This window comes from Phaethon aethereus, assembly GCF_964289735.1.
Source record: "Phaethon aethereus genome assembly, chromosome: 6".
NCBI classification, from domain to species: domain Eukaryota; kingdom Metazoa; phylum Chordata; class Aves; order Phaethontiformes; family Phaethontidae; genus Phaethon; species Phaethon aethereus.
This window is the reverse complement of record NC_138580.1, coordinates 6,083,306-6,095,573: the sequence shown is the minus strand read 5'-3', so window position 1 is coordinate 6,095,573 and position 12,268 is coordinate 6,083,306. Positions and strand designations below refer to the sequence as shown.

The following is a 12,268-nucleotide window of genomic DNA, read 5'->3' as shown; positions in this document are numbered from 1 at the left end:
TATGTAGAAGTTGCAGGTCGAGAGGGCATCTCCTGGCCTTCTGCACATTTTACCTGATCTGACTAAACATCATTCACCTCCTTTGATTTCAGAGAAAATTGAGGTCAGCTGCAGGACTGTGTTCTACCTCTGTTATGTAGAATTCTTAGTGATTTCTTCAGCATATGAGAACATGAAATTTTATATGTAATTATGCAAAACTATGTAGTAGAACAGCATTAGTGTTTGATAAAATAACATCGTTACTAGAGTTGAAATAAACAAAAATCAGGCCATAAGAACATCTAATGGAGTCAGAATATTAACAAATTGTATTTCATAACATAAACAATGATCTAGTGAGATTCTTATTTACAGAGAAAAATGGTAATATAGCATGTGTGATGTGCGTAGCCTCACTGTTCTTAGAATCTTTGCCTTTACAAATACGCAACTGTAATGATCCATTAAAGGAAATGATGTATGTTTGTCTTCTGGAGATATAAAGATCACTGAAAGAAATCATGCTATGTAACTACATAAATTACTTTGAAAGCTGATAAACAGTAAAACTTCAATAAAAATATAACATATAAAGCTGACATTACTTACAATTTTGTTTATTCAAAACATAACACAACTACAATACCAGTGATAGCGACACAGATTTTGATTCCAAATTTAGGCTTTTAGAGTTCATCTATAGGCGATTCCACATGTTAAAAAAATGACTGATACATTAGAAACGCCAATAATAATTTAAAAAAAAACTCCTCATTTGCTATACACAGTTTTCCTTTTTCTTCGCAGAAATAGGCCAAAATACAACAGAGGAATAGAAGTTTAAAATATTTCAAAGTCGTACTTTTTTAAACATAAATAGTGTTTGCCACTGCAGGAACAGAACAAAAACCAATACAAAATTCAACCCACAGCCAAATGACAGACGGATGCAAAATATGGTCTTCAAATCAGACTCTTATCCTACAGGCAAAAAGTTGAATATCAAAGGATATCAAGATGCATTAGAATCTGCAATAATACTGTAGAGGCAATATGGACACTATAGGTCTGCATTTGTGCTAGGCTGCTTTTAGCCAAACCGCACAAGTAACAGCCAGAACAGGTTCTTATACACATGAAAATTTAAATCCTGGAAAATTAGTCCAGGGAATATTTTAATATACAATGTAAGCTGTCTATCACTGCATTTCAGTTTAAAATAGTCATCAGCTTATTGATGCCTGATATTTTGTACATCAGATATTTAATTATTGTTTAGGGTACTCTACAGACTAGCACTAAACATCACTTTCATACAAGCAAAGGACAGATTTGGAACTCCATGATTTATTGCAGTGTAATAAGTAAACAATCTTCATCTTGGTATTTCCTTAAAAAGCCACTATGTAGTTAATAACTTACAAATGAAAACAGTTTAAAGCTACCATGGGGAAACTGGATAACTAATTATGCTTTTGTCAGCATAAAATAAAATTTACTAGTGACATGGCACTCATCACAGCACGTTAAGAAACAAAATTCTAACTGCCAAAAAAGATTTAGTAGGGACAAGTTTGTACCTACGCAGTGCTTTGACAGTCAACCCATATGGATAGATTAAGGGCTGAATTACTTTGGAAAGCTCAGTCAAGCATAAGGATTAAGTAAAATATAATTTATATTCCAGCCTTAGTGGCATCAAAATCTGAGTTAATTTAAAATGGCAATAATCAGATTACTAGTAGCAGACTGATTCAGTTCACTTCAGGGCAGTCTTGAACTGTTTATGGAACTGGAGTTAGAGAACTTGTATGCGCAACCAAGTAAAATCTTACCTGCACAGGTTTTATTTGATTCATCTTCATTATTACCACAATCATTAGCTCCATCACAAAGCCACCTCTTGGGAATGCAGCGATTATTTTGGCACTTAAACTGATCATCAGGACAACTATGATTGACTGGGGAGAAATGAAAAAAAGAGAGTTTTTTTCCTAAGAAAATAATCAGAGAAAAACTGCTGAAAAAAATACATTAAAACATATTCCCTGGTGATTCAGTTGGTATGGTTATCCTGTCCATAGAATCACCATGATATAAAAATTGTTCAGCAAACCAGTCAATTAAAAATATTGCAGTACTTCAATCCTAAATTAAACAATATATAGTAAAGATTCTCCTATCATACTTGTGTCAACATGGAGATCTTGTTCTATTAACTACTAGGTGATAAAAGGTAGCAGTATTTTACAATGTTGCTATTTGCTTAAAGAAAAAACATCCTCCATCACATTTCATCAATGTGATGAGGTTTGCAAACTGAAGTGCATATAAACAAAAGAAAACAGCAAAGGGAACAGATGCGAATTGCTAAGTGCATACCCAAAATATTATACCACAGTGAGCAGGGATTTGGGCAGGTTATAAAATGCTTCTAATGCACATTACTGTCAATGGCCACATATAGATCTGCTGTTTACTTATCATGAAATTGTAGGTGTCAAAAAATGAAATATGCAACACAGTGTAAAACTGACAAAAAAAAAATCTGGTATTAAGGAATGAACAAGGTATCCCACAAACATGTTTTTGCTAGCTACCAAATACCATGGGAAAGATGAAGACTGAAAGCACAGAAATTATGTAAATACTATTGGCTTGCTGTTGCAGCTCTAGTAAGTATATATGTTCTGCTACTTTTATGCTAATAACAAGATCTACTATTAGCCAATCTTTCTAATCTTCATCTACTCAAGAGCTACTATACACATCATCTACCATACACAGTTTCAAATGCTGGGTTAAAAATAATCTTAAGCTATTTTCCACCTACTCAGCCATCCCCAGTCTCTTTTTTAAAGTTTAACATATATCTGGAAACGGTATTTAAAATGAAAGGACGTCTTGCAGGCTTATCCTTGACATTTCAGTAGCTTTTATCTTTGACCTTTCTACCTATTCTTCCTATTGAAAACAACACGGAGTGAGTGTGGTATCAATAACACATGAACCCTTCGTGAGAGTTTTGTGTGGAGGGTGCAAGAACACTGTAAGTAAAGATTAATTAATAATCTGAGCAGAAAGGCATTCCAAAGTCTCATAATACTTATGAAGCAACCTAGTCTGCAATGTGACTGGAGAACAAAACTGTTATCATCCATGCACTAAAATTAAAAATTGAAGACACTTTTTTTAAAATCTGACTTCAATACGAGACATACTGTTTTAAATGGTAGTTAAGTTTTTGCTCATATATATTTACTAACATGTTGTGTATTCTATTCATAATTGAAAATATTTCAGACTAACTAAAAAAGAACTACTGAAGTTACTATAGCAACTGCTGAAAAGAGATTACTGTTATCATACTGGCCATTTAAATCACATACAGATTTGGGACCAGATTATGATTTCATTTGTATCTGTATAAATCCTTTGATAATTACAAGCTTTGATCAATGAATTGGTCTAAATTACACCAATTTAAATGAGAATCAAGTAAAATCTGCCAAAATATTTTCTTTCTCACTGTCTTTATTAGCTGAGCTCCTTTTTTAAGTGTAAGAAACCCTGGTATTAAAATAAAATGTTAGTAAGCACTAGAATTCAGAACTAAACAAATATTTTGAAAAGAATTAGGACTGAAAGCTGTAATGACTACTACATGGAGCTATCAAAATCCATAAAAGCAGGAAAAAAAAGAAAAACTATCTAACAACCATACAGAAAAAGACCTAGGCATTACAGAGAATTACAATCTCAGTCTGTATCAGCAACATCAGGCCAATGTGAAGCAGATTTCCAGCACGTGAAGATTTGACCAAGGAGGTACAAACAAGACTATCAGCCCTCACAAACACATTCTCTCAGCCTAACCAGCTTCACAAAGGCCTCAGCAGAAGTGCATACATCCAGTTTTGAACATCCAGCCCCAAAGATCATTTGGCCAAGTTCAGAAAAGAGCAATGAAGTCTAAAAACCCTCATAATCTACTGGGGGGGGGGGAAACCCCAAATCAACCAGATTAGAGCTGTTTTGTCTCAAAGAGCTAAGAATGAGAGACTATAAGAGTTTTCAGACACATAGAACAATGCTGCACAGTAGAAGAATGTATCAGTTCTTCATATCTACAACTGATAGAAAAAACCCAATATATTTTCATTTCAGTAAAGGAGATTTAATTTAGAGAAATGATCTAATGACAGAAATAGGAAGCATTGTGACAAACCAAGTAAGGAAAAGAATTTTAATCACTGCAACTCTGTTTTTATAGCAGGCTACTTAAGTATCTTCCAGATATGACACAGATACATAAATGGTATGTTTTCTATTAGTTATCATTTCAACATCAGGAAACCTCTACAGAAAAAAAATACAGCTCTAGTAAAACTGTGTTTTTAAAGACATCTGATTTAATAAAGTACAGTTAATTTAAAACTGGAAGGGTGTGTGAACATTGGGGATTTTTTTTTTGTTTGATTTTGTTTTTCTTTATTTCTTTTTGTTTCCTTTTTGGGGTGTGTGTGCTTGTGTGTGGGGTGTTTTTTTTTTGTTTTTGGTTTTGTTTTTTTTTTTTAAATATATTACAGAATCACAGAGATTTTTAAGGTTGGAGGGGACCTGTTGAGGTCACCTAAGTCTAATCCCCTGCTCAAGCAGGGCTAACTAGAGCAGGTTTCCCAGGACCATGTCATAAAAGTTTCCAGTATACTCATAGACAGAAACTACACCACCTCTCTGGGCAATCTATTCCAGCGTTTGACTATCCTCAGTGAAAAATATGCTTTCTTGTGTTCAGATAAAATTTCATGCTTTTCAATTTGTGTCTGTTACCTCTTGTCCTGCTAGTGGGCACTACTAAGAAGAGGCTCGCTCCCTGTTCTTCACTCCATCTTCTTCCATCAGGTATTTATACACATTGGTAAGACCCCGCCTGAGCCTTCCCTCCCCCTTAGACTGAGCAATCCCAGCTCTCCCAACTTCTGGCACAGATGTGCCAGCCACTTAACCATCTTAGCGGTCCTTTCCTGTACTCGCTCATGCATGTCCCGTCTTTTTCACACTGAGGAACTCAGAACTGGACACAGTCCTCCAGATATGACCTCATCAGGGCTGAGCAGAGTGGAAGGATCACCTCCTCAACCTGCTGGAAATGCTCTTCCTAAAGCAGCACAGGATGCTCCTGCTCTTCTTTACCATGAGCTGCATTGCTGGCTAATGGTCAGCTTGTTGCCCACCAGGACCCCAAGGTCCTTGCCTGCAAAGCTACTTTCTAGATGGATGGCCCCCAGCATATACTGGTGCCTTGAGCTACTCCTCCCCAGACATATTTCTCCTTGCCAAATTTCACCATATTCCTCTCTGCTCAATTCTCCAGCCTGTCAAGGTCCCTCTGAATGGCAGCACACTCATCTGGTGCTTCATATCATCTCTTCCCAGCTTCGTATCTTTGGCGAACTTGCCAAGTGTGCACTCTGTCCAAGTCATCAATGAGGAAGTTACTGGCCCCAGCATTAACCCTTAGGGTACATTGCTAGTGACTTAGCTCCAGCTGGACATTGTGCCACTGATCACAAGCGCCAAGGCCTGGCTATTCAGTTTCCAATCCGTCTCACTGTCCACTTACCATCCTTTGTCAGCTTCTTTATGAGGATGTTATGGCAGACAGTGTCAAAAGCCTACTAAAGTTGAGGTGAACAATACCCACTGCTTTTCCCTCATCCACCAAGCTAGTCACATCATTGTAGAAGGCTGTGAGGTTGACTAAGCATGACTTCCCCTTCATAAATCCATGCTGACTACTGCCAATCATTTTCTTGTCCTTCATGTCTTTGGAAATGGTTTCCAGGACTAATTGCTCCATCACTTTATTAGAGGTTGAGGTGAGGCTGGCCCTGCTTTGTGAAGGTTGAACTAGAGATATTGAGGCCCCCTCCAACCTGAATTATCAAGTGACCTGCATAAAAAAGTGTAATAGTGGGAAACAAAGAAAAAAAATACCAACATTTAAAGAATGAGAAGTGGTGATGTCAAAACCAAAAGATGACGGCTCTTGTACTATGCTATGAGAAAAGTACACAAGTGTGATTTGAAAGGTCTACTCTTTTTATATGTAGGAAAAGAAGAAAATGAAAAATTTGCATGACTTGAGGATTATAATTTTTTTTTACTCCCCTCAGACTCATTATTTCATTTCCATTTTTAAAAATTAAATATGAATTATGGGTTAAAATGTAAAAGCATACATACAGCAAATTTCAGAATGCTCATCACTGCCATCCAGACAGTCATCATCCCCATCACAGCGCCAGCGATCCTGGATACAGCGCTTATTGTTACACTGAAACTGTTCAGCTTTGCACAACTGTGGTAGCACCTCTCCACGTTTAACTAGGAAAAATAGCCAAGAAGCACATCTATTTTATCAGCTTGATACATACAGAATGTAATAGTACCTCTACATAAATAGATACAAATTCTTGATATCATTCTTCAGAACATTATTTAGTAAACTTTGCATATTTGAGGTAATTCCACCTGAAGTCTGTAGCAGCATGCATATCTGAGTGTACGGTTGAGGTAATATATTTTTAATAAATGGAAGAACTCAGAACGAAATGACACTCAAACTGTTTCTTAAATTGGTGCTTAGATGATAGAGTAAAAATATCAGTTTAAAATATTGCAATGCCTCATCAACAGTGAAAAGAAAATATTCTTACAGACACAGACCAAATTCTGGTGCCCGTTAAAGGGCTAGGAAATGAGTACTGAAATGCTGATTCTTGTATCCAAGCAACAACTCAAACACCTGCATTATGCACTGGTACAGACTTGGCAAAGAAGAAAGGATAAAATTCTACTGAGGTAGAATTAAGTAGCAAGCTAAAACCTTATTGATAAATCCAGACAGACACATTTCTCAACATAAGGTTCAGAATGCTTAATGTGTAAATACCACACATCACTATGACCCTATGAGGAACACCAAAGTCCTTGGAAAGAGCCGGGCAATGAAGTGTGTTGCAGAAAAAGCAGGAAACCTGCTTCATTCAGACCTGAGAGTGTCTGACCTCTCTTCCTAATGCTTACATTCCATCTTACCAGTGAGAAGTCCACCTTCCAGTATTTTCTGCTAAAAAGAAAAATAGTTTTCTTTAGCAACAGTGATGGCTCTGCCAGCCATGCATTTGGGTCAAATTCAAGGTAATTGCAAGCTCAGTTATGTTCATCATGCTATGAAATAATCCTTATGCTTTAATCATCTCTACTAGGCTTATTGCTGGAGACGTATGTCAAGTTTTACACACTACACTTCAAGAAATAGGCCAATGAGACTGAAAAGTAAAAAAATTAAGGAAAATACAAATACATTTTAAAAAAATACCTAGCATTTTAAAAAATTGAAAATCCTACATTTTATTACTAACATTTTTTTTTTTAATTGGCATTTCAATGAAAATATCCAAGGAAGAAATGCAAGAAAACAGACAGCAAAATTTGCATAGTCTCTGTCAGGACGTATTGTATACAAATATATTTGCTTGACGTGTTTTTATGAACAGTTTCAGAAAATGAACATTTTCTATGCCAGAGTTCAATTTAAGATACTTAGTACATATAATAATCTGAAACCAGTTTATATAGACTTGATCACATTTTTTGGTATTTTTGATATTCTTTAAAAAAGGTCAGTGAAATATTTAAGTGCTTTATCACATCAGACATTCTGAAATATTTTCCAGTGTATCTTATCCTCAGATATTGTGTACTTACTATTTTGTCTTTTTTGAAAAAACTTTATTAAAGAGTCGCTACTTAGAATCTTTACGCAAAGAATACTTCTTTGTCTTATAGAGCTGTACAAAGCCTCTAGGAGACTGCACTTTGTTTTATTCCCAGATTTGACTTGATTCCTTAACAGTAGTATCAACTCAGATATTCTTTAAAAATCTTACTCATGCAGGTTGTACTGTTTTCCTCCAAAAGCTGATTATCAGCACAGGCACAAACTCTGCCTCCAGGAATGGCTAAACAAAGAGTGCTGCAGCCTCCATTATTAACACGACATGCATTATCACCTGTGAAAATAAAAAAAACCCCAAACTTTAAAATTAAGAGTCATGCTAGAACAAGAAGATTTTTTTTTAAATTTTTTTTTTTAGAATGTGAAGAATTTTTTACAATTATTTTCCCCTCATTTTAGGGTTACATTATTATCATAGTTTGGTTAGTACAGGTTATAATATTTAAACAATTTTAGTTACAGGTTGCAATAACTTGTAAGAATAAATAAACACTACATCATCAGCTCACAACATTCTGTCTCCCTTTTTTATGAGGTGAAAAAATATTATAAAATATTTAATATGATGCGGCTATACGCACATACCAGTTCTAAGAAATTATAGCAGTATATAAAGGAAAGTTCTGAAGTATATTGGCATCTGCACACGTTAAAACAATGTGACTACAAATGCAGGCTAAGAAAAAAGAGAAAGAAAACGGAAATTAAAAGTATAATGAGATCCACGGCAGACAGAATACAAGGCAGATATTCCACTACCCTTTTCTGAACACATCTGCTATTTCTCTGCCTTCTTCTTCTGTGTTACTGTTTCTTCCCAAAAGCTGGACGCTGTTCACATGAAGGTACCGACAGCTGTCAGATGTTTTAACCATCTACCAAGGACTGCTGCAGCCTCACTACCTCATTTATTAGGCAAGCAGACTTAAAACCAAAGCTCACTGAAGGAAATGTTACGATTTCTGTTTGCATCACTTTGGTCACAGCCTAATTGCTTAGGTATGCACTGCTGAGGACATTCAGCTTCTCATGATCAAAGCTCTTAATTTCAAGTGTTGGTGATAACTGCCTATGATCAGGCAAGCTATAAAACTTTATGTCTGCTGAAACTTTGCATTAAAACTACTTTTTTTTTCATCTTCCTGTCCTAGTATTAAGTAGGTGTTCCTTCCTCTGCACCTCCTTTTCTGGCCTACAAAACATTCATCAACTTCCTGGGTTAAAACAGACTCCACACAATCTCCTCTCCTCAAACCACCACCACTTCTCTTTTCATAGAAGATACTAAAATTCTCATAGAGGTAGCTATGGACACGCATATTAAACTGTCCTGTCAGAGCCATACCTACATGTGCAGGGAAACATTTTCAAATCATGAAATGAACATCAGCTAACCAGCAAAGAGTTTAAGATTCTGAAAGTTTTGAAGTTTTAAGATGCACCTCAATACATCTTACAACACAGTCCTTAAGCATTTCATAATAATCTATTCCCACCATATACCACTCCTTAGAAGCAAATGTGTCTACAGTCCATTAAAATCCCACTGAACTTTCAAATTGTGTGAAATAATTAATACAGAATACTGTGGGAAGTCGCTGTGGTACTTGTACCTTCACTGGGCAAGAAGGGAGGGAGGTGGCAAGAACATAGCTGTATAAACAGGGAAAACTGGAAGTTTCTATAAAGTGTGAGGGCTGGATCACGATTTTAGATACAGCAGTTGACTTCATGTTTTAGACTATGACCTAAAACACTGTAAAAAAAAAAAAATCAACTCCTTTATTATGTCTATGCTCACCAAAATCCAAATAATATGAACAAAACATCAAAAGAGTAAGAGATGTATCTGATGTTTTCCAAGATTTAGATGCAAATACATCATCACCTCAGGAAAAAGTAGCCTTGGAACTCTCTACACCCTTACAGGGCCATCCATTATTCAAATCAACAGATGTCAGTAACGCAAAGATTTGAGAAGATATCAGAAGCTGCCAGAACAAACAAATCATTTTCAAAACAATACCATTTTCAAAAGTGAATCCAAAATTATAGAGCACAAGTCAAGGAGACTTGCAATTATTTAATTAAAGAGTTTGTCAGATCACTAAAAAAGGATATGGCTATAGATTAAAAGATTATTTAAGACCAATATAGAAGAGACTTTGAAAACCTATGATGATTCTGAAGCCTAATGCAAGCCTAAATAAAATAAAAATTAAAGTATTAGATCAATGTCAATAGGTCCATCCTGAAGATGAAAGGTTCCTACTTCATCTCATAATTGGGATGACAGACTACATTAGGTTACTTGCTAAGTGATAAAAGAGAGCAAAAACAAGGAAAATACCAAGTACCAAGAGTTAAAGCAACAAGATCCTAGACAAATAGGTTTATAAAGTGAGCTTTAAAGGAAGTGTTGAACCTGAAGGTGCAAAGAGACCTTCAGTCCTGCCAGTCTTGCTGAAAAGACTCCTAGGCTAAAATGTCTACTGAAATTCAGTACAACAAAAAGGTTAAGTATCTTTTTCTCTTTAAGTCTCCAGTTAAGCTGTGGAACTCATTTAGCTACCAAGTATTTATGAAATTGTTTCCTCCATTGCTCTACATAACAGCTATTTTATGTGGGTGTTCTTAAAATATTCCCCAAATTTTAAAACTACTTCTAAAGCTGTTATCATATTTTCATATTTTTGCAAGTTTTTAAAACAGCTGCTGCCCTGCCACTTGCATATGATTAAACCAGGCTGATTCCATTGTAATTTGCTAAAAATTAAGCCAGAGCTAAAACAACAAGGTACTTGCATCTCAGTCATCATTCTCAGGGAAAAAAAGATATAGAAACATATGCATTTGTTTCATTGTCTCATTTAAAAGATACTGTGAAGTATTTATCGCCGCTTACAAATTATTTTACTTCTGTGTTTTCATGAGTATTCATTTAAGTTTGTACCTTCGCATAAACCTAACCTCAAGCGCTGCTAACGTTGTGTAAACCTACTTTTAGGATCATACTACACATTTGAAAAGCAGCAGCCTGGGGCTCAAGCAGCTCTTCTTTGCAATTGGGGGAGTTAAAATATCAACCGATTTCAAAAGAGGCTATTTTAACTGCTGTAAATGGACTTACACAAGAATTACTTACATGTGAATAGCAATCTCCCATTTCATAGCAGTGGAAATACCCACAGGCCTTGGCAGTTTCATATGCTGACTGTAAATCCAACTCCTATGATTACTATGCTTCCTGTCACCTCCCCATTTTTTAAGGTATTCCTAATGCATATAGACTCAAAGACTATGCTGAAGAAAGTAAGATGAATTCTAATCTCTGAAAGCAAAAAAAACCCACTATGTTCTTCTTCAAGAGGATCATGCTTTGTGAGATACAAAGACAGTGAAAAACACCTCTTAAGGAGATACCAAATGAAGCTTAATGTTGCTACCCATAGTACTAAGCAAAGTAGGATTGGCACAGTCAAGTATCCTGTAAAAGACCTCCTAATAAAAATGCCAGTCTCAATTCAACTATACCAATATGAATTGACATGGTTTCTGCTTGTGTAGACAGTGACAGTAACACCAGCGTCAAAACAGTAACCTCAAAATATGAGCCAAATTTTTCTAAGGTACATGTGCATAAGCTATAAAATATAACTCATACCATAAAATGAACTACTATGGTTTTCTCTGTACCACGATTCAGCCTTGATCTTGCTCTTTCAGAAATAACACACCAAAAAAAAAGCATTTATTATGAAGAAAGTGAAGCTAATTATGCTCCTTTGGGAACAATGCAAGATCTACCTCGCTGAGCAAGACAAAAGGGAAGATCCTAAAGCCTGCAGCTAGCTTACAAAACACCAACTGCAATTTCAAACAAAGAATGCATTCATGAGCCAAATTCTCTTTCTCAAGATTTAAGGTCATTCCGCTATAAATGTCTAAGAGGTAATATTTTAGTCTTCTACCTCTGGTGTTAACTTATTTGGAAGCTAATAGCAATTGCATTCATTTTTAAATTTCCCTTTTTTCTAAAACTAAAGGAACTTTGAGTACCGAATAAAGTAGCAGAAGTCCTAGGAGTACTAGAAGTACTAGAAGTACTAAAGCAATCACCACATCCTCTCTTAACAGACCCGGTTCAAATTATTCTGAAATTTGGCAACCTTGAGGGGAGGTTTGGGGTCAGACTTTGCCTTAAAAAAGCACCCCTAAACCCAACAAAAAACCCCAAACACACTATGTTTTTACATGAATTTGGAAGTGAGAGTACCTGAAGAACATCTGTGATAGGACGTGCGCTGTTACAATGACCTTGACATATTACAGGTTGGTTTAGGTATTGAAAATTTAGATGTTACAAATATCAGAAAGGAGAAACTTTCAGCATTGTCTTCATACTCATAAAACAAGTTGGGTGTCTGGACCTCAGCCCTGCATAATCAAGTATTAATATCAATACCTTTCCCTATGAAA

The 12,268-nt window shown here is 35.7% G+C and overlaps 1 protein-coding gene across 1 annotated transcript in view; it reads right to left on the bottom strand.

The window, feature by feature from the left end:
• The window catches only part of LRP1B (LDL receptor related protein 1B), a gene marked incomplete at its 3' end in the record, with an annotated part of 741,532 nt that overhangs the window by 270,536 nt on the left and 458,728 nt on the right, over window positions 1–12,268 (bottom strand). Inside the window, exons 15-17 of the mRNA XM_082001234.1 lie at window positions 7,941–8,063; window positions 6,232–6,372; window positions 1,818–1,943 (exon numbers count right to left, since the gene is read on the bottom strand). Of these exons, the coding sequence (XP_081857360.1) occupies window positions 1,818–1,943; window positions 6,232–6,372; window positions 7,941–8,063 (390 nt within the window). The remainder of the gene's footprint in view (window positions 1–1,817; window positions 1,944–6,231; window positions 6,373–7,940; window positions 8,064–12,268) is intronic.